Genomic DNA, 23,773 nt, shown 5'->3' with positions numbered 1-23,773 from the left:
ACTCCCTATTTTATCCCTCGACTCCTTTAGTTTATTTTAAATGTAACATCCAAAACAAGTCTGGAAAACATAAGGCAATCGATATTACTCCTTTCACTCAGAGTCCTCAGAGTAAAACCCAAAGTTCATTCAACAGCTCATCAGGCCCTAAAATAAGAATCCTTATTATCTCTTCAAGTTAATTTTCTACTTCTCTTCCCCTTACTTGTTTCATTACAGACTTACTAGCTTCTTTGATCTTTCTCAAACATGTCCTGTACTTGGCACTAACTGTTCCCTCCTCCTGAAATTATCTGCTGTTCTTGCTTGATATCTATTGATACTTATGTGGTTTGCTTCAAATATTCCCTTCTGAATATGGCCTTCTTTCACCACGTTATTTAAAATAGTCCCTCCCCGACAATCCTCTTCTCTGCTTATTTTTTTTTTTATAGCATTTATCACCAGCCAACCTACTCTGTTCTGCATTTACTTAATGTTGGCTTTGCCTCAACTAAAATGCAGGATCTATTAGGCAGAAAGTTTTCCTTCTTTTGTTGACTGCTATCACTAATACTTAGAAAAACACCTGACACATTGATATACTCAGTAAATACGGGATGCTGATCAAGAAAATGTTTACATTACTACTTAAAGTATTCCAGTGAGAAATTTTCCCAGGATCTTATAAGACAATTATGTCAAAGTGTCCATTTTTATCAGATCTTACACAAATATTTTTTAATCTGAATTGTCTACCAGATTATAAGTTCTATGAGCTCTTGAATGAACTATGCCCCCCCCTTTTGTTTTGTTTGGGGGGGAAGTAATTAGGTTTACTTTCCCCTTCTTTTTTTTTTTTTAATGGAGGCACTGGGGATTGAACCCAAGACCTCCTGCATACTAAGATGCACTCTACCACTGAGCTAAACCTTCCTCTCCTTGAATGAACTATGAAATTCAGAGAAATCTTTAACTCTAGTTCAACATGTCCATTACCTACAAATTTTACTTACCAGTAGCACATACAGGAAGAGCATCTGGATTAAATTCTCGACTATTTTGGAATAAGTTTCTTGATACTCTTTTTTTGCTAAAACATAAATCATCATTGACTGGCATTCCTTGAGAGGGCTTTAATTTTGGAGATGGAATGAATTCATATGCTGAAAACTATAAGAACAGAATAATAAATTAGCAAATGTGTTTTAAATCTACTTGGTAGTAAATATGACAGATTAAAAGAAAAAGAAAAAATTCAGATTAAAAGAAAAAATTAAATTTATCAAATATACAATGATACAAATAAACATACACATATAGTAAGGCACACTAGCAGTATTTTTTCATTCTGTGATAGAAATGTTAATTTTTTCCCTCTTTCCTATACCTTTCCCCAAACCATTTCTGTACCTTCCCTTCCCACAGTACATATCTGGCAACTAGGGAGGAAAGAATGCAAATGACAGAGTAAAATGATAACTTGAATAGAAAAAAGAACGTGTCTGATTCAGCAGCATAGCCTGTCACGCTATGTCATCTTTGAACATTACACAATACATGCCAATTGCAGGTCACTGAACCAACAAGCAACCCCCTCTACTATTCTTAATGAGGAAAATTTACTATCCATAATCTGCAGCCCAAATGTAAATGTAACCTATGTCATGGTTCTCTTAGATTTTTGTATGATAGGTCTTTTAGTTAAAACCAAGTACATAATACTTTATACACATCTAGTACTTTATAGTTCTCAATTCCTTTTCCATATACCCTCTTTGATCCTTCAGGTACAAAAGGGCCAGGATAGAATTTTGAAGTTCTACCTAATCACAGTTACAGAACTAAATGAAACGTGATTCAAGTGTTCAGGATTCTTCACCAACAATGGCCTCAATTGTTCTGGATCACTTCACATTGATTATGGCTATAGAACACTTCAAAAATTCAGTGAACAGGTAGGAAATTATACTTACTATCTCTTTATTTATTTGGAGTCTATAGACACAATCAAATCTAGACACGTGGTAAACTATAAGTGTTCTCAGTTTATTTGCAAGCTTTATCAAGTATCAAATAGCATAGAAATACAATAAAATTAAAGGTGAAAAAGGTCTGACTTTACTTTCTCAAAATCTAAAATTACAATTTCTATGGCTGATTATATAGCAGTATGAAAAGGACACAATGGAACAAAAATGAAACCAATTACAGTCAACTTTTGATTAGATACATTAAAAGAAGATATACTAACCTGTTAAAACCTGAGTAATCCAGAAATAATTCTCTAGTATGAATATATTTATTAGACTTACACTGTAATTAATTTCTGCTTAGAGAACAGAACATTAGTACATGTGTCAGTACATACAACTAGTGATGGTGATAGGGACAATGGGGCCAGTGGTAACAACAGAGAATGTGTGTGTGAATGTGGTGTTTTCAAGAATCTAAAAGTAATCAGGAATTATGTTTTGCTGTACAAAAATGTACAAGTATGTGAAAGCAGACACACCAATAATTAACATGAGAGGTCCTTTTTGGTTTTTCTTAAAAATAGTCAAATGATTTTCATTGGGATAAGCTTTACAGGACTAAACAATAAGTAAAGGGAAATGAGAAAAGTACAGATATATTTTGAAAGAGCTGTGAGTTAAATTTACAAAATGTGAAGCAGTTTGTTTAGGGCATCTTATGACTCTTCGGAAGATGGAACTGAGTTTTTGGTCTCTGAAGTTAATATCTAAAAATTCAATTCATTTCATTCCTTATAGTAAATGGAAGAGTTATAAAAGGCAAGTTTCACATTTAATATTAACAATGATTTGAAATTCAGAGTCTTAACTACTCTTTTAATCTTGCTGCTTATTATCTCTTAATCTTTGAATTGACTCCTTACATATTTTTCATAATAATATTCCTATGACCTCATGCATCTTATTCCAGCTTTAGGCAGAGGGTGTAATGACACCACAAAAATAGTTTTAATTCTATTTTGGCATAGTTAGTAGCAAATTACCAGGAAAAGATCTTTTAATAGGTAATTCTCTCAGAAACCACCTACACTCCTGCCTTTATTAAGCTCACACTAAATTTATCTTGACCTCCAGCCACCAGTTTTTGGACCTTTTCATCTTCTACTAGTTCTTTCTGATTTAACCTGGACTCCAAACTTGCCCCTTATCGGTGACCATTAAAAAAGGTTATTCCAATTACCTTCCAATTACCTCCAAAGTCACCTTCTGAAACATCTTTGTGTGTTATTTCATATCATTTTCTAGGCAAACTTTAAGAAACTGCAGTTGTGACACCATATATAACAAGTTTTACATCTCACTTTTGCACTTGACATTATAATGAAATATTATTATAAACACCATATTTGCCATGTTGTTAAAACCTCTCCTAAGTGCTATATACTTTCATCACAAAAGCAGTAACTACTTATTGTTAAAATAATGCAAACAATACAGAAGTAAATAAGATATAAAGTCAAATTCTTCTTTGGCCTCCCTTTGACTAGAATCATAGTAATAAACGTTAACAGGTCTTTCTGAATATATACGTATTCTTCAATATGCAATTAAAAAATAGATCATATAATACTGTGGCACATAGTCAGTACTCAGCATACTGTAGACATCCTTCTGTGTTAATTCATAAATATCTGCTTATTCTTTTTAATGGTTGCCCAGTATTCCACATTATGGTTGGATTCATAGTTCCTTACTGTGGACATTTTCCTTGTCACAACCTTTTACTATTACACTAGTCTTGTAGTGAACACTGTTGTGCACATATCCTTGTGCATTTTATGTTCTATATATAAAACTATATATAAAATATATATACAACTATATATAAAGCTGTATATAAAATATATAGAGAAATATATAGTTCTACAGAAATACTAAATATGGAACTGTTAGATGTAAGGACATAAACTATTTTTAAAGGCTGCATAATATTCCATTGACTAGATACTATTATATCACAATATTCCATTTTCCTATTATGGAACATCTGGGTTGCTTCCAAATTTTTTTTTATATTGATAAGGAAGAAATTTCAATGAAGGAAATGGTGCATACTTGGCTTAAGGCAATAGTGTCGACAGAAGGAGACTGGCAGAACTTAGAAAGATTGTTGCATATGTTACACAGATAAAATATTTTTTAAACAACTAAAATGATTTCTTTAATATCCTTAGTTTTTCTACGTAAAAACAGAATACCAAGATTGAACTCTTTGTAGCTATCAGCTAACCAGTTTACCCATAAAACGTGCAAACAAGACTTTATGTCTAGTGTATAATAATTTTTTTTTCTCTTTTCTCATCCCTGGTTTTCCCTTGATTTAGTCTGTCAGCTGACTCTCTCACGTGTAAGAAAACAAACTGCAAAATAACAAACCAAATGTTTTTGACTCCTTGTTTGATGTGTATTTACTGCCTTTCTGGGTCCTAACTTGAGAATCCAACACAATGGCCTGAAAGTGTATCTTTTCTGAGAGACTTGGACCCTTGAGTCTTCAGTGAAACTTTCCTCATGTAACTGACTGAGCAGTAGGACTCTTGAAGTGAATCTGATTCTTGATAAAGTCTGTTTCTGGTTCTGATTTTGACTGAGCAGATGGGCAACAGTTTCCACACAGATGGCAGCAGTAGTGGAAAAGGGTTTTGATTGTATGGTCTATTAGGTGAGTTCTGCTGGACGACATTACCCTCATCGGGATGAATCTGGAATCTCATTTCCTTACTGGTGTGTTCTGTTTTTGTTTATTTTTAAGTACTGATACGAGCTCCTTTACTCTACTAAGCCTCTCCAGAGGGCTGCTCTCAACATGGCAGCTAAGTTCCTCCAGAGCAAGTGATCAGAGAGAGAGCAGGCAAGATGGAAGCTGCTGTGCTCTTTATGACCTAGTTTCTCAAGCTGCACACCATTATTTTTACTTTATTTGTAAGAGTAAGTCAAGACACAGTCAAGGAGAGAGGAATTGGACTCTAACTCTTCAGGGGAAGTATCTCAAGAATTTATGGAAGTATGTTTAAAACTAACACACTCAAAAATGATGCTCCCTTTTTTTTTTTAAATTTAGACTTTTGGGGGAGGGTGTAGGTAATTAGGTTTATTAATTTATTTTTAAATGGAGGCAGTGGGGATTGAACCCAGGACTTCATGTATTATAAGCAGGAACTCTACCACTGAGCTATACCCTCTCTGCAACAATGATGCTTCCTTGATGAACCTAATGAATCTAATGGTGCTTAATTATGTTTTTGTTTCTTTAGCTGCTCCATATTTTTAGTAGATTGGCACCTGATACTACCTCAAACTTACTGTTTTATCATAATTAGATCCTCTAAGCTATGGAAAAGGGAAAATTTTTCCATTTATGAATATGAAATATTTTTTGAGCAAACAAATTGGTATATCTTGTCTCCCTATAGAAATATTAATCAATAATTCCAATTGGCTTATAAAAATCTTCATTATCACCAGGTTAAGTGCTTATATCACATTAAACTAAGTAAAACCCCAAAACAGAATCTAAGAGTTCTTTTACTTCTTATAATTTAAATGTACTCTCCTTAAGGAAAAAAAAAATAGTCTGGCCAAAAGCCATACATTCAGGGGAAAAGACAAACTAGCTGTGAGTTTAGTTAATGACCTTGGTCACTAGGTTAAAGAACAAGGAAAAAAAAAGTTCTTAAACTCATAAGTTTTAATATGTGGTATATACTTGTCTAGAAAAAGTTCACATAAAAATTCTATTTAAGATGGCTCTTTGGACAAAGCATTTGAAAACAGATATTTGTTTTCATCTAGATTCTATCACTACGTAAAAATAATATTAGTATGATATAATTGTGCAAACTTGAACCTATCTTCTCAGGAAATGCCTAATTAACTTAAATTTCCTCTACTGGTTTCACTGGGTAGATACATTAATATCACCCCTTTTCAAAATACAAAATTATAAAATCATGTGTTCAATTAAATTTTATAATAGACAATATCTTTATTATAAGGGATCAATTCTTACAGTGCCATAAATCTTACAATGCTTAATATATTAGCTCATGTTACAATTTCTAGATTTAATTAACTTTAAGATTTTATACCAAAATAAAATTGAATTAACGAAAAATCGTTAGAACCTAATTTCTAATTAAGATAAAAATGCAAATCATTGAGCACCAAATATGTTCTAAATTTACATTTATTTGCTATATATAATAGACTAACCATCAAACAGTTCAAAGGATATATAAAGGCCTTTGGATGATGATAAGCACATGTTTATTTTCGCCACTTAAATCATAAAAAGGATATATGTACTCATGGAGAAAATGAAAAGATAGTTCTTGGTTACATGACTTTTAGTTTTTTCTTTGTGAGGAAACAAAAGTTGGTTTCTTTGGGTAAGGTAGTATTTAATATATATATACACACAAATATAATTTATACTGTCCTATGTAAAAAAAAAGTTGCAGGGAAATAAAAATGTGTACAAGGTAATGGATATGTTTTGTCCACTTACCAAGGGAATTGTTATAGCTTTTTTCTTCAGATGTTAAACTCAATATAATACATACATTGTCTTATTTAAGAGTAATCTATAAGCTGTCACTTGGCTTCACAAATAATGGATGATCAAAATGATGTTGAATAAATGCTTACTGCCTGTATTTTCTTACCAACTCCTCTCATAAACTCACAAATTTGGTCTCTGTCTAAAACTACTTTATCCCCTGTCCCAATGACCTTCCAATAACCAAATCCTCTACCTTGAAAAAGCTTCATACCTAGTAACTACACAACTACACATGAAGCAAGTATGCTCCTTACTTTTCAGTCTAGGTTACTGTGACTCTTACTATACTGCAGAGAAATCTGTTAGGAAAAATATAGCTAACATGGTAGCCAGCTAGTGATGCCTGATTGCTGGATCCCACTAAAACACTCGTAAAAACACAAGAAGAGATGCAAAGTTAGAATACCACAGGAATCTGGTTATCAAGCTGCACGTCAGGGTGCAAAAATAATCAACTAAATGGTGGAAATAAAACAGAATTAAAGAGCCTAGGTAATCAAAAGTAAGAGAACAGTTAGACTATATTATATGATCTAATATTAAATAGCCATGAAAGATCTTACTATAGGTTATTTGATCTTTAAGAAAAAAAATTCATGATCTTTCACTTCCTCTGCCTTCAATGTTTTTTCTTTAACATCAAATAAGACTTGCTTTTATATATAGAAAAAAGAATCTATATTTGTATACATGAATTGAAATGATACTTGAAGAACAGGCAACAAAATACTCACTGAGGGCCCCTCTCAGTAGTGAGATTGCTGAAAAATTTAAATTTTTTCTTTGTGCCTTTTTATATTCTGAAAATTTTGTATAATAAGCATATAGAACTTTTTTACAATCAGAAGAATTGTTAAGAGAAAATTAAGAAAGATAAAATTAAGAGAAAAGTAACTTCGAAAATTATTTTACAGGTAGGAAGCTACATGTATCAGAACAAATTATGCTTTTACAGTTTTCTTTCTCCTCAGTATCTCCTTCATTTAACAGTGCTGATGTATTTCCTGGAACCCTCTGCACTTCATTTCTAAAACTTTTGTTTTTTTTCTTGGTTCTCTTCCAGCTCTTAGGCACCCTTTTCTTTGCCTTGTTTGGTTCCATCTCCACTGCTTTTCCCTAAAAGGGGCTGTATGCTAAGATTAAGTCTTAAGCACTCTGCTCTTATTCCAATGCCCTTCATTAGAGAGCCCCTCCACTCTCCCAGTTTCAGCAATCACTTCTCCGTACGTGACTTCCAAGATCTACATCTCTAGTTCTTTCCTTGTCTCCTAAATAGTGGTTTTCAACAAACTCAGCTGAATGTTCTATCTTCCTCCACTTAAAACACATTGTCCCCCAGATTAACTTCCCTTTTTATGGCCTTCCTATTCGATGATTTATTATGCATTTTGTCACCTTATTCAGATTTGAGTTATCCTTCTTTATCTCCCTCTCCTCCAACACTTAGCCACTAAACCCTTTGATACATCTCTTATATGTATCACTTTCTTTCCAAACTAATCCTGACACCCTGCTAATCCTCATGAAACTTAAAACCTCACACCTAAAGTAGTTCAATAAATATAAGTCTAATTGATCTTCTAAGTCTCCAGTCTCCAGCTTCTCTAAAAACAAAACAAAAAAGACAAAAAAGAAAAACCACAGAACTTACACATTGCTGCTGTTATGGTTAATTTCCCTAAAACACTGCTAAAAAGAAAGAAAGAAGAAAGGAAAGAAGGAAGGAGAAAAAGAAAAGAAAAGAAACAAACCAAAACCCAAAGAACCCTACAGTTTCAAATCACTGTCGAAGAAATAGGCTAAACTCTTTAGCCTGGTATTTGAGGGTCTCCAATCTAGCAGAGGTCTTCCTCTTGTAACCTTATTTCCTACCACTATACTACAAAATAATCCTTCCAAGCAAACCAATCTATCTTCAAAATGAGCTATAGGAGTATGTTACGAAACATTCATGAGTTTTTCTTGAAGCTTTTTACTTTTTATGTCATTAACCAATGATCTCTGTGGACAAGAAATAATAGATTAACAGTAGACTGCATATGTTAAAGCAGAGCCTGGGCAAGAGCTAGTACAAATCAGACCAGGGGCCATGCCATTCTGGAAAAACTACAGAGGCAGTAAAAGATCAGTGTCTGCCAGGCGTGAGGGTGGGAGGGAGGAGTGAGTTTCAAATTGTGAAACTATTTTGTATGGTACTACAATGAAGGATACTCGACATGTATATATATGTCAAACTCATAATGTATAACGCTCAGAGTAAACTCTAATGTAAATCTATGGACTGTGGGTGATAATGATGGTTCATCAACTGTAATAAATGTACCACTCTGGTAGGGATGGCGTTAGTGGAGTAGTCTGTATATGGGGTGGAGTAGGGCATATATGGGAACTCTACTTTCTGTTTAGTTTTGCTATGAACCTAAAACTCCTCTGAAATACAATACTTATTAGTTAAAATACATATACTTTAAAAAACTGCACACATAAAAAAATTTAAATATTTAATCCCTGTCCTCCATTAAGATAATTTCCAATAGTTCTTCTACAAACCATTTTTGAGCAAGAAAGTACAGCCAGCCCACCATATCAATGGGTTCTGCATCCGTGGATTCAACCAATAGCAGATGGAAAATATTTGGGAAAAAAAAATCCAGAAAATTTCAAAATGTGAAAATTGAATTTTCCACTCCAAGGCAATACATAGCATTTACATTATATTTACAACTATCTATATAACATTTACATTGTATTAGGTATTATAAGTAATCTAGAGGTGATTTAAAGCATACAGGAGGAGGTTATATACAAATATAAATATTCCATTTTATATAAGGGACTTGAGCATCTGTAGATTTTGGCATGCTCAGGGGTCCTGACACCAATCTCCCCCGTATACTGAGGGACAACTGTATAACTTAATTTGGGGGATAACTTTTTATTTCACCACAATTTCTTTCAAAAGCGATATATATCTACACCAGAATTTCAGAGATGCACTTATTTTCAGATTCTTGGTGCTGTCACCAAGCACCAGAATCTTCTTAATACACTAACATTTAGATTTGCCACATAACAAGCAGAAAATCATTCACTGCCAGGTAATGTTTACAATACACAAGAATAACCATATGAGTAGATTATATAAATTTGACATTATTCAAAAAAATCAAAAACTTTTCGAACTGAAATGGAGAACACAGTTTACCTCCATCTATTTGAGGCCTACTGCAAAAGATACAAACTCCTTATGTACAGAAATGATCCCCAATGCCCCTGCCTACATTTCTAGTTTCATCTTTTGCTACTTCCCACCAAACTCCCTGCTTCAGCTGTGCAGAAATTCACAATTTCTTATTAGTGTGCTAGGTCCTTTCAAAAGTCAGTGTTGCTGAACATGTATTTCTTTGGTCTGAAATTTACCAGGACCCATCCACACTTAGCAAATTCCTATTTATCTTTTATCATATTATTTGGATTATAATCACCCAGAAACCAATTAATTTAAGAAAAGTTTGAACAAATGACTGTGGAATAATTCTAAGCAGAAAAAGAACTGCAAATAAATCTTGTACTTTATTTAGAAATAGTTGTTGTGTTATTGGTGTAGTAACATTTTTGTGTGTATTGTAGGATACTGTATATGAATAAATATAACTGATGTTGGGAACCAGGGTTATGTTGTTGAAGGGAGACACAAATATGGACTAAAGGAAGATGAGGACGAAGCGTGTAGTGTTGGATTTGAATTGTAGGTATCAGTATGTGTTTTATTTAAAAAAAACAAAAAGGCATTCCCTGGTTCTAACCACTGAAAGGGCCAATCCACAATGGTAAGTAAGCAATAGCAGTGAGCACATCTATACCCAGATGTTTGGTTTTTAAATTCTACTCTTCACTGAAAAAGCAGTTCATGGGCTCTTGAAAAACTGGTTGACTCCAGGTCTGGAGCAAGAAAAATATAAGGTAAGCCTGGGCAAATTATTATGTTTAAGTTGAGGAAGTGTTTGTTTAGAGACTAAAGAGTCATGTCAAAAGACAGAGGAGCCAGCCACTAGTCAAATCAAATTTGAGGCAATTTCAGCATCAAAAGGAATACTGATATATTACACATAGAATAAAAAAGAAAGCCAGGTAACAAATACAGAAGAAATGTTAGAATTTTCAAAACAGTTACCTTTTTCTGTAGTCCCCAATGTAATAAATGATACAGGTAAGGATCATTAGTGGATACTAAGAACAGGATTGAAAGGTTTGTGGGCTATTCATAAGGTCTCAAAGAATCATCCAACAGATCATGTGCTAATTATAAAGAGGAAAATAAACTTTTACTATGGAGTGATATAGCTAGCTATCACCACCTTAACCAAGTGATAAAACTCAGCATCATCCATAGTGGGACACCTGATATTATATGCCTTGTGAGGTGATATAATGTGAAGTTCACAGTATCTCCTATGTAATACGTTTGCTAAAACTATTTCTCTTGCATATAATTATAAAGAAACAATCAGATAAATTAAGACTTTTCAAAAAGTCAATGTAATGAGAAAACAAAACAAAACAAAAAACAGGTGGGCATATTGTTCTAGATAAAAGAGATGTATCAACCATTTGAACTTTGATTAGATCCTGGACAATAAAAGTAATATACTATAAAACACATTTTGGAGATAATTGGAGAAATATAAATACAGGCTATACGTTAGATATTACTGAATTACTATTGATATTCTGAGGTGTGATAGTGGTATGATGGTTATAAATGAAAATGCCATTCTTAGGAGATATATGTGGAAATATAGGTGAAATGCCATGATATCTGCACTTACTTTCAAATGGTTCAGCAAATACGGAGCACATATGGCAACATGACAACTAGTAAAAATAGGTGAAGTATATGAATATTCATGGTACTCTTAAGTTACCTGTGGATTTGGAATTTTCAAAATAAAAACTTTGGGGGAAAATTCAGATGTCATATCTTTTGAGAAGTGTTTGTTTTACTTTTCTAGTGGAATCATTCTATTTCCATTATTCTCACAGGACTGTATATTTCTATTTCAGCACTTAACAAATTTGTAGCTGCCCATTTATACGTGTGGCCTTTCCCCTAAATTCTGTGGACGGATCTCATCTTCATTTTCATACCTTAGCTCTTTATCAGGCACCTACTAGATATTCATTGTTTGTTGTATGAATGAGATAACTGCTATGTCAAAGTGACAGGCCAAAACTGAAATCCAGGTATTGTCTATACCAAATTGCACCTTAAATTTAATCAAATTCTTCAAGCAAGAAAACCCACTAAAGATTCCTATGTGTTCATTATAACAGATACTCACATCAGCAAGCTGATTTAAAAACAAAGCATAACAACCCTCAAGGAGCCTTGCCGTTACGTCACTATAGGCACACTTTTATTTTAAATTCTTTCATAGTTTCAATTCAAGGAAATTAGAGAAGATGCATACCTGTTCTATATCCTTGGAATTGGAGGTCTGGTTATCTCCCGTGACTCCTGGCTGCTCATTTTCCCATGGTAATTTATTTTTTCCTTTTCCTGCACTTAATACCCTCCGGGTACAGATAGTTGGACTGTAAGATCCATAAATTTGCATGCTATCCCTCGTGTGGTCACTGCAGTGACAGTGTGCACTCTGAGTTCTGTTACCAGCCAAAAGCCAGTCTGTATCTGCTCCATGTGCCAAATGGCTTGATCTACCCTGGGCAGATGATGGCATGAGTACTGCATACTCCACAAATCCCTGTTCTGTTAACCTTGGGAGGGTTTTCCTTGCCAATCTGGCTTGCACAGCATTCATCACTCCATCTCCATTATCCTGCAGCTCAACAGTATCCACAGCTTTGAAAAGGATGCTAGTTTTACCTGTGCCCATTGACGATGCCAACACAGCAAAGGCTTCGAGAGCTGCTTGGCGTACCCTGCGTTTGCTATCTACAAGAGCTGGGGCAAGATCAAAAGACAATTTGGATAAGTCAAAATCCTCACTGGGATAGGTCAGGAGGGAGCAGATGCAAATGTTCACCACCTCCTCTCTCACTCTGGAATGCTTATGTTTGAGATGTTCCAGGAGTAGACCAAGCACCTGTTGAGGACCTACTTCCTTCATTAGCTTGAGGAAGATTTTCATGTACTCTTGTTTGATCACCAACTTGTTGTCTGCCAGCACTTTGACAGAAGCTGCTATAACTGGTCCCAAGAACTGCTGTACCTGTTCTCCAAGGCGAATAACCAGTAAACGTAGGACTTGAAGTGTGCCATGGACCACTTTAAAGTTCGAATCGTCCAACAAATTATACAGCAAACTAATGAAACCGACAAGACTAGAATGAGGGGTAGAACTAGGGTTAAAGCCCCCCATCACCTGTTTTAGTTCCTCAACGGCCTGAGTCCGGTTCTTATAGTCTTCCTGATCTAACAACCTGGAATGCAGCTCCTGAGGAATAATCCCAAATTTAAGATTGCTGTTGGAAAGAGGCACTGCACAGGGAAGGGAATCTTCAGGAAATCCAGAAGCTTCAAGTTCCAAATAATAAGGAACCTGACTTCCAAACTGGGACTCGAGGCGGCGATTGTAGTGTCTCCTCAGGGCAGAAGGCAGGCGCGAGATATAGGATTGAAACCTCTCTTGGCCAAGACGCTCCCCAATTTGTTGAAGTGCAGAGAAAGCTGTCTCAGATTCTTCTTCTATCTCCTGACCGCCAAGTTTTCGAGCTAAGGATATTATCACCTCGGTAAGATCTAGGTCGAGCAACAAGTCCTCAGGAGTAAGCAAGATAGGGAACAGCAGTGCTGTGGAAGCTCTAAGCCGGGAATCGGTACTTTCCAGTCCTTGTTGTATAAGCGTTCTCAGTACCTGTGCAGAACTACGTTTCAGACATATGTGTAGGATCTGCAGCGCATCTTTCCGCAGGGCTGGATTTTCTTCTCGTAAGGAGACAACTAGTTGAGGGAGAAGTGCTAAGCTAAAGGCCTCTTCCAGCTGACCTGCTTCCCCCTGACCCCGGAGAACGTCCGAAAGAAGTTGCAAGCAGAGTCGCTTCTCATCACTACCTCCTTCCACAAGCACTCGGCCCAGGGCCCGATACAATGCTTCTTTCCGTCGGGGGAAGCCAAGTCGACCACCCCGCCGTGGCAAAGCAGCCTGCAAAGCCTGTAAGGCCTCGGAAGGATCCGGTGCAGTCCGAAGTTGTTGAAGGAGCCGAGTCTCCTCTTCCTCTCCTCCTGACAAACCACCTCCAGACCCAGACCAACTACTTGAGACTGCCTCTGCAGGCATCAAGAGGGTCGAGGCTAGAGGTGAAGGTGTCGGGGGGCACGAACCGTGATCACCGCCAGCTCCACGGCAGCAGTAGTTTTTCTCTCCTCTCATGGTGCCCCTACCTCGACTCTCATCAGTCTCTGGGGCAGAAGGACGACTGCGGCTCCGTAGGCGACATGCACAGAGGGCTGGAAGGGGCCGCGGCAAGAGCAGCGCGGAAGGAGCAGCCGCCATGGAGGGTCGTCAAGTGGCGGAGCCTGGCGGAAACCATCGTCTCCGAAGGGCTCGATGGAGCCCAGCTTTCCGGTTCCTCTCCAACCCTTAAGCTGCAGAGGAGGAAAAGGAACAGCTCTAGCAGTTGCCAAGCCGCCCCCGACTCCGGGAGGCTGCCTTCGGCAAAATGGCCCCCGCTTGAGCCCGGGACCCCACAGCTGCCACCGGGCGTAACCAGGAGCACCACGTGACCAAACCGATCGCTTCCATGGTGATGTACCTCGCGCGGACTCCTTGACCCGGAAGTCAACTTGCCGTGATGAATGCTGGGTCGTGTAGTCCAGGTCAGAAGTTCAGACTAGGCAGAAGACTCCTGGAAAAGGAAGTGAGAACGTAGCGAACGTAGTGAATGTGTCTGGAGCGGAGAAGGCAGGGAAGGGAGAAGGCATTAAACGGAAGTGACGCTCTCCTCGCTCAGGGCGGAAGTTCCCCGCCCCACCCGTAAGAACTGGGATTTGACTAGAGGCAAGTAGGATCTTGCCCGGGCTCCAGTTGTCCACGGCTCCTCCTCCTGCCGCTGCGGGCGTGTTTCCTGGCGACTCAGGTATTTTCCTTTCGCTGTCCTTCTGCGGCGCAGGCTTCGGCAGAGTTTTGCCGGAGTGCTGATATTGCTGGAGTAAGGACGGGAGCAAGCAGGGAGAGAGGCGACATCTTCTTGTGCAGGGCTCGTTACTGTGGTAAACGCGTTACTGTCCAGAGCCCTGAGTAAGTACGGTCCTTTCCTCCTGCCGTCCTTTTACCCGGACGGGAGATCTCGACCGTTGCCAAGCTCAGAACTCGCGTACTTGTTTTCAAATCCCGGTGTTTTGGGCCCGTATTCTCCCGCCCTCTCTCCCCCCGCCCTTTTTCCACTTCGCTCACCCTCCGGTCGTGGGGGGTTAATTGTTTTCTGTCATTTTCCCTTATCCTCTCTTTGAAAACGTACTTGATCTGGAGATAAATGTATTTTTCCCTGTAGCCAACCTTCTCTCCCTTAAAGGTTCTCAAAGTCTAATGCAGTTCCTCTGTGGGGCTCACCCCTTTCCCCTCCAGCTCCCTCCGCCGCCCCAGCCTCCCTGCAGGATCCTCGCGCCTCTCTGCAGCCTTTCAGTCTCCTGGAAACCGAGATTGCAAAGACGATTTTAGTTGCAGTTGAAGTTCTTGGCATCACGGGTCATAAGAGAATTCTGCCCAGTAGATTTACAGCTGATAATAGACATTTCTTTATTTTAGGAAAACTGTGAATTTGGTGAGCATTTTTTCCTTCTTGTGAATAAAACTTAAGCGGGCACAATTGAAGAGCTGGAGTGCCTGATGTGAGGCGGAATTCTTTGGAGTGTGGAAGAGAATATTTTTTGAATGACCTAGTGAGAAAGCCTATTATCATTTGAAGTCTCCAATTTATGCCCTTAAAATGCAGGTGTTCGGTACTACACGGGACGTCTGTTAAAAACCTTTTAAGGTCTTACTATGTCAAACCACTTTATAAAGAATGTTGTTGGGTATTGTAAGTTCAGAAATAATTTCTGGGTGTTGTCTTACAGTGCAATTTGATTGTTATGAGTTTTTTTTTTTTTTTCCTTTTGGGAATAGAGTAAATGTAAATGAGGCTGTGTAAACAGGCATTGTTATGTTTTGGTTTAAGTTCTAGGTTATTACTTTGATTTTAATTAGTTGTTTTGGTGTTTAAACGCATCTGCCTAAATTTGGTTTCACTGTATTTCAGTAGACCAAAAAAAAAAAACAAAACCCCACACTTTTTTTTTTTTTTAAAACCTAAGGGTAGGGAAGTGAAAACCAAGAGATGATTTTAGCAGTTGTCAATGAGAAGGAATGTCTAGTTCTCATATTTCCAATGTAGGACGTTCAGATTTATACTTTTACTCGTGTAAGCTCAGACTTCAGGAACCTAATTTAGACTAAACTGAAAGAATGGTGTACACATCAGAATGTACACATTAGAATGCCAGTTTATGTTGAAATAGAAGATAACCCTTCCCAGTGATCAGAATTTTCAGGTTGAAAATCCAGTGCAGTCTTTCCTGTATCCAAGACCTTGGGAAGTTGTGTTAATCATGGAACAAAGAAAAGGAACTTAGAAAGTCCTGAATGATATTTCATCATCAAAATTATGGTAGAATCTTAAGAATTACCCCTTCTCCCTAAAAGGAAAACTTTTGAGGGGCTTGGATACTTAACTAGTTATGTCCTTTTCCTTGGAACAAAGCAAGGTGAGTCTTCATTTTGACCTCTTCTTAGGGCCTTGTAAATCAATATGTTATAAATTGCAATTTATTTTATATCTGTTACTTTTGATTTCTTTGATGAAGACTTGGAAGATGCAGTAGTCTCTATAACCGGTATTTAGGAAATGGGACCTTCTCAACATCTCATGTCTTCCTGATTATCTTCTAGGGTTATTTTGTGGAAGATATATCTCATCCATTTAATATGTACTGTGTTTATTTCTATTATGAAGCAGATTTTTAAAAAAATTTATTGTTGAATTCTAGGAATTTTGTATTGACTAGCAAAGCCTTTTATATTTAACCAGATATAGAGATAGGATAAAAATTTTTAATCTGATTCCAGAATAGTGGAATATACTATTAAGTGTAATGATAATAATACATCTTTGAAGGTTGAAAGGGAGTAATTAAGGATACATTAAAAATAGCAAATTCAGATAAAACGAGTTAAAATAATAATTTCAAGGTAAGTTCAGTAATTTCAAGAAAGTTTAAAGTTTAATAAATAATGGATTACAGGAATATTTGTGATACACATCTTAATTTTTTTGATCTGAAGTTAAACAAGGTAAACACAATTGCTCTAAAAACATCCTTCATTTCCAGAGTCAGGTAAATATTAATTGGTTGGATGAACCACTATAGTTTTTTCCTCGTTCTTACCCAAATTTTATAGACATACAGGAATATTGGAAATCAGTGTGAATTCTGTAAATTGTAAGAATTTTGTATACTGTAAGAAGTTATTGTTTGGCAATGCTTTGCAAATGTAAGGTGCTATTAGTATTAACAGGTAATTATAATTATACTACAATTTACTGAGTGTTTGCTATGTGCTATGCATTCTGCTGGGTACTTAATGAATACTAATGAATTTTAGCCTCACAACAATTTTTTGAGGTTACCTCATCTACATTTGTACTATGACACATTTTGTGGATGTTTCCATCAGAAAGTAATTACTCGAATTAGTCAATTTAGCTATTTGCTTAGAGCTTTGGAAAAGTTTTGACAGGGAACAGTGTTGAAACTATAGGATAAAATTAGATTTTCTTGTCATTAATCATTCATATCTATTATGATGTATTATTTGAATATACGTATTTTAATTTTCCTATTTGGGTTTCTGTTCTGAACCTTTCTGGTTTCGTGTTTGAGTCAAAACTTTAATAAGGTTAAGAAATTATGAGCTTATTTTTATACATGTAGGATTAAACGGGTTTTAATGATGTGTATCAGTGATACATTTCATTTAATTAAATTTACTTTCTAAGTCCATTGTGCACTTCTCAGTCAAAACTATACTTTTAAACAAAAATCCAATTTTCATTGCGCTTTAAGCACTAATCTGTGGAAGTTAATGGGATTTCACATTTTTTGTAACCAGTTTTTTAGTAGATGGGTTAATTATGTAACTTAGAGCTTTTATCGGATGTAGTAATGGTGTTGGGGACATGCTTTCTTCTGTGTTATTTTTGAACCCATGGTATAATGATTTGTCTTATACCAGGATTCTGATTTTAGTTTTGTTACTCCAGATATAATGACAATTAATCTCAGAGAAAAGGAAAATATGCCAACTTGTTCCATAGACTCACTGATAAAATTATATGCCATCGTTAGTTGAATTCTTCTATGAGGAGACTTGAACTGTGGGAAAGGAATTTAAACAGTTCGTCTTTCTCTTCACCATTTATTTGCTCTCATTGTAGCAGATAATTGCCTCCCAAATGATTTCAGCACCACTGTTTTGTAGCTTAGGTGTCACTTAGGTATAACTCACAACTTGACCTTTATTAGCTTGGTTTCAGAGTCTAAAATTGTAAAATTTTGTGGAAAGTTTGATTTTTATTTTAATTTTATATAATGTTATCTTTGTATTGTGGGTATTTATAAAATAGGAATGAGATTAGAAGAGAAGTGCAAGTACTAAAGGTAATAACCTTTTAAAAACTTTTCAAATGGATACCACTTATTCAATGTTGACTAATCCAGTTACCTGGATTTAGAGTACTCTTAAGTATTTGTTTTATGATACCAAAATTAAAGACAAAAAAGTGTGGTGCAGATGTGGGGGAAGAAGAATCAATCCTACTATTACATAAATAACAGAAGGGAATGATTTTTCCATGGATTCCTCTTTATTTCATTTTAAAGCCCTGATGTATTCTTGTATCTGATCTACATAGAGCGTGTGTATATTTTATGTATATATATGTATATTTTCTGTCCTTTTTGGGTTTCTGTTTTGCATCTTTTTACTTTCTTGTTTGAATTAAAACTTTAATAAGATTAAGAAATTATGAGTTTAGGAGACAGTGGTTTGGGAGAGATCACCAGTGTGCTCCTTACTTGCTGCAAGTAATAAATCCTTCCTTCTCTCAAAAAGAAAGAAAGAAAGAAAGACATTATGAATTTAATGAGTTTATAAGTGAGGCAGTATAACATAGTATTTAAGAACTCTGGAGACAGAGTGCCAAGGTTTATATCTCGCCTTGGGATTAATCTCTCTGTGCACCAGAGTTCTTCATTTGTAATATGGGAATAATAATAATAACAGTCCCTATCTGTGGTGTTACTCCGAGGATGAAAGGAGTTAATACATGTAAAAAGCTTTGAAGAGTAGCTGGTACATTATGACAATCAAACAGAGATATTCTAAGTATTCTTTATAGAATAATTTAGTCTTATCAGGAGTAGCAACAATTATAAATTGTTTCGGTAAATGTTTTAAGCAGGTCAATACTGTTTGATGTAATTTTTTGAATGGAATATTGTTCTAAGGTAAAGAAAACATTATAGTCCCAATAAGTCTTACTAATTGTGTGATCTTGTTAATTCACTTAAACTCTCTGAACTTCATATACTTCATCTGTAAGTCTTATACAAAGTTCAGTGTTACGCATTTTTTCTTTTTTCCTGTACAAAATCTCAAAAACATGCCAACGTAGAATAATATGATGACCCCTCATGTATCTGTCACCCAGCTTCAGCAGTTACCAACTCACATCATCTCCATCTCCATTTCACTCCCTCATCCCGTATTAGTTTGAAGCCAATCCCTGACATCATATTATTTTATCTACCGATATTTCAGTATGTATTTGTAAAAGATAGAAACTCTTAAAAACATAACCATATCACTGTTCAACAACAAAGAATAACAGTGATTAATTAGTATAATCAATAATGCCGTCGGTATACACATTTCCCATTGTCTCCTAAATGTTGTGTGTGTGTGTGTATATATACATACATGGCGTGTGCATGCACCTGTGTGTGATTCACAGCTTGTATTTGGTTGCCTTGTCTTTTAAGTTCATAGTAATCTGTAGTTTCACGGTCTTCCTGTTTCTTTCAGTTTATTTGTTGAAGCATCTAGTTTATTCCATAAAATTTCTCACAATAAAGAGTTTTTGCTGATTGCATCCTTCTGTTATAGTTTTAACATGCTTTTTCTGTTCTCTTTATTTCTTGTAAATTAGTAGCTGGACTTAGAAGTTGACTGCATGTTTGAATTTGGTGTCTAGGGGGTGAGGGTGGGAGTGTGCAAAAATATTTATAGGTGGTATTGCGATCTTCCAACAGAAGGCCCTGATGTCTGGTTGTCTCTGTTTTTGTGATGTTAGCACCCTTGATAATCAATGTCTACCTTCATTAATTAATTAAGATCGTAAAATGGTGATATTCTAGCATTCCTTCTTTAATAACTGGAATATTTTTATAAAGAGGAACTTCCCATCCTCTGTTTAATAATAAGCAGGTGATACAGTTAGTACAGGAATGGTATGATGAATCCTTGATTCTTTCCCTTTATTTACTAGGTTTCAAATAATGAATTGGTTCATTAGCACCTCCAGTGGTGCTCAATTAAAAAACTATTATAATTTTATTATCACTATGAACTCATGGATTTAAGCATATCTGATGTGTTTTAATGGATTGCAATTACTATCATTGATGATCAGTTTTTTCCCTTTTTTGACTAGTGAGAGCCTACTCAGGTTGGCTTCTAAGGTTTTTATGACCTTAGTCATCTGTGATAGCTTTATTGCTATCTAGTATGTAAAGATTCCAAATTTATCTTGACATTTTCTGCCCCAGTCCTGGAATCAGCCATTTGTCCAAGCAGTTCTATTCCCTTTGAGGGAAACATTATTTAGGGACCACAATCTGGGTGCTAGGAGTACTCTTTGCTACTAAGTTGGTCATAGTTTCTAGCCCCTTTCTTTGGGCAGAGCTAAGAAATATATTTTATTTTTTTCCTTAATATATACGTTTAATGTATTTGTATATCTCATATACTTCATGTTGTATACATAACTTATGTATTAGTGTATATAAATTATGTTTCAATATATTCTGAGTTTTTTTTATTCAAATTCAGATTACAGGGTTTATGTTTAATGTCTCAGTCTTAATATCTTTCTCTCTTTTCTTCCATACTGAGAATCCCAGATCACAAATTACTCTGGGGATGACAGAATTAGAAATGTCACATAATTAGGCATTGTGGCAATGCACAGGTAACAGTTGCAAAATACGAATAACACCTTTACCAACAATGTGATTACTGATGTGGTGTAAGATTTTTTTTTAGGGCGTACCCTACTGGGGATGGACCATCAAATTACTGTTTTAAAGTTAATTTGGTGTGGTGTGGTATCGTTAGGCTACTAATTAGATGAACATTGAGTTTCCTTTATTTTCAAATTGCTTATGGATTGTGTTTTTAAGATTTAATTTTGCTTTATAACTTTGTAAAATACTTTCCTAATTCTACAGTCAAATCTGTAAAATGGGATATATTCAAAGATGTCTGGCTTCTGTCTCTAACCCCTCCACTCTGTTGTCTCTCTCCTCTGCTAGGTAACCTTTTAAAAAATATATATCATTTAATATTTCCTTTTTTGAAAAACAACCTAGGTAGGTATGTATATTTGTCACTTCCCCTTTCTTAGACAAATAGTGACATACTATACACACACTTCTTTTCCTTGCTTGGATCAGGGAGATCCCTGCAGAGTAGTATATACAGAGATTCCTCATTCCTATTCCCAGCTGCATAGTACTGTGTTATGTGGATGTGCCATAGTGTTTTTTCAACCATTCTTTTGTTGGTGGTGTTTTAAAGTTTTTGGTCAGTTGCTTCTTGGTCTCTCAAATATGTAAGTAGAAAGCATAAGGTATTATTCTTTTGCTTTTACAAGGAGACCTGCAGTTATTAGCCTTATGCATTTGCCTTTATATATATATTTGCCATTGTATTTTTTGGATAAATTCTTAGAAGGGTCAAAGAGTAAATGCAAATATTATTTTGCTAAATTTTCAAGATTTACCTCCAGAGGTCTTAGATCATTCAGCATTCCTACAAGAATGTGTGAGTGTGCCTGTTTCTCACAGCCTCACCAAGAGTGTATTGTCAGGAGAGAATTGTTAACACCATATACTTTTCATTCATTTCATTATAAGTGAAGTTGAGCAATGTTTTATGTACTTAAGAACCATTTGTATTTTTTTAACCAGCTATTCATTTCTTTAGCCTGTTTTTTCTATAGGGCTAGAGTATTTTAGGAATGTGTTATATGTTGCTGATACATCTTTTTTATATATTGTAAATATTTTTTCAATCTCATTTATATTTTTCCTTTGCTTATGATTTCTTTAGCTATCCAAAGTTTTTTAATGTAGTCAACTTGATTTGTCTTTTCACTTATTGCCTCTGAGTTTTGTATCATATTTTAGTAGGAAGCTTACCTAATCTCAAATTATGGAGGAATTTACTCAATTTTATTCTAATGCTTGTATGATTTCATTTTTTACATTTATATCTTTGATCCATTAGGAATTTACCCTGGTGTAGGTATTTGGAAGGAATCTAATTTTATCTATTTTCACTCAGCTATTCAGTTCTCCCAACGTGTTTATTTAAAAGTCCCTCTTTTCTTCACTCTAAGATGCTGCTGTTATTATAAACTAAGTTTGCATTTGTTAAATTATCTATTTCTGTATTTTCTATTCTTCTTCATTGATTTGTTTCTCCAAACCAAACATTCTGTTTAATCCACAATTTTACAAATGAGAAGGTTCAAGTTTAGAATAAGTATTTTACCCAAAGCCTACAACTATTTAGTAGTCAAATGTAGACTTGAACCCACTCATCTCTCTGGCCCTGAAATTCACACTTTTACTCACTATTCTTTCCTGTTCTCCATGGTACTTGCCATTCATTCTGCACAAAGTTGTTACTGAGATAGATGAAACTGTCAATGTAAAACTGACAAAGCTTACGTTTTGAACATTATAAATTATTGCTTCTTTGAGTTATTTTTAGCCATTTTGGGGTAAATGAGAACCAAATATAGTCACAGTTGTAATTCATAATTCTGAAAGAGTTACAGTTATAATTTGCAGTAATTTTTAAGCAATTACACTTGTGCTAAAAATATTTCAATTGGTTCTCAAACATCTGCTTGCGTAAGAATTCTAATGCATTCGTAAGACACTGGTTGCTTTACCTTCCTCTCTCTGTAGTTTCTAATTCCTTAGATGTGTGGTGCGCTCAAGAATTTGCATTTCTTAAAAAAAAAAAAGAATTTATGTCCTAAGTGATGCTGATGCCTGTGGTGTAAGGATCATACTTTGGGAACCACGGTTTTAAAGCTCTCTCTTTTTAAAGTTAAATTTCTGTCAATTTCTCTTAGGTCAGACTTCTTGAGAAAGGAAAGGAGTCAAATTTAAAAATTTTAAGAATGATGTTATGGCAAACCTCCAATGTAATTCATTTTTAAGTTCCCTATTTTTACCTTGCCCTTTTAAAGTTCTTAGTTCCAATTGTTTTGTTTATACTTTTAGACTATAACCTCTTAAACTTCGTTCTCATTGGCTCCTAGAGGGAGTGAACATCATGTTATTTGTATCCAGTACAATGATAGGAGTGTGTTTGGGTGTTCTTTTGCAAACTCATCTTTACCAGTACCCTTCCTTTGAATGGTTTTTAAAACGAATCATTTTTACTATTTTGAGGGGAAATAGGAAAATGAGAGAACAGAGAAATACTATGGAGGGTCTAAGTGTAGGGAAACAGCTTCATCTTGGCATTCTGGTGTCCTTGCATGTATCCACATAGGCAAAAGCTTGGACCGTGGGACCGAAGCTTATCTGAGTCTTGGAACAACTTGTGATTCTCCTGGAGCACTGGGGGATGGAGGTCTTTAAGGAGCTGCTCCAAGGCCATCTCCCATCTGCCTCTCTGTCACTCCAGAGTCTGTTGTGGGAGTTTCTCTTCACCTCCCTGGTGTGATGAGATAGGAGACTTTCGTGTCACCCTCCCCACAGAATAGAGCTGCAGAATATGAAACTGCTGCCGCCATCTAGTTTGGGTTCTTCGCAACTTGTACTGCTGCCATCCAG

The 23,773-nt window shown here is 35.8% G+C and overlaps 2 protein-coding genes across 5 annotated transcripts in view; one reads left to right on the top strand and one right to left on the bottom strand.

The window, feature by feature from the left end:
• Positions 1-14,274, bottom strand: part of TOGARAM1 (TOG array regulator of axonemal microtubules 1) — a 60,211-nt gene extending 45,937 nt beyond the window's left edge. For 2 of the 3 annotated variants that reach the window (XM_064485921.1, XM_010976956.3), the window contains exons 1-2: positions 12,048-14,271; positions 996-1,152 (exon numbers count right to left, since the gene is read on the bottom strand). In XM_064485921.1, coding sequence (XP_064341991.1) covers positions 996-1,152; positions 12,048-14,093 — 2,203 coding nt within the window. In that variant the 5' untranslated portion in view covers positions 14,094-14,271. Of the gene's footprint in view, positions 1-995; positions 1,153-12,047 lie in introns of all 3 variants that reach the window. The other variant, XM_064485922.1, reaches the window with a different exon arrangement.
• Positions 14,275-14,503: 229 nt separating this feature from the next.
• Positions 14,504-23,773, top strand: part of KLHL28 (kelch like family member 28) — a 34,767-nt gene continuing 25,497 nt past the window's right edge. The window contains exon 1 of one of the 2 annotated variants that reach the window (XM_010976953.3): positions 14,504-14,676. The gene's annotated coding sequence lies outside the window, so the exon portion shown is untranslated. The other variant, XM_010976954.3, reaches the window with a different exon arrangement.

Source organism: Camelus dromedarius, chromosome 5 (assembly GCF_036321535.1).
Source record: "Camelus dromedarius isolate mCamDro1 chromosome 5, mCamDro1.pat, whole genome shotgun sequence".
Classification (NCBI taxonomy): Eukaryota; Metazoa; Chordata; class Mammalia; order Artiodactyla; family Camelidae; genus Camelus; species Camelus dromedarius.
Note: the sequence above shows the minus strand (reverse complement) of the source record. Positions and strands in the feature narration are given on the sequence as shown.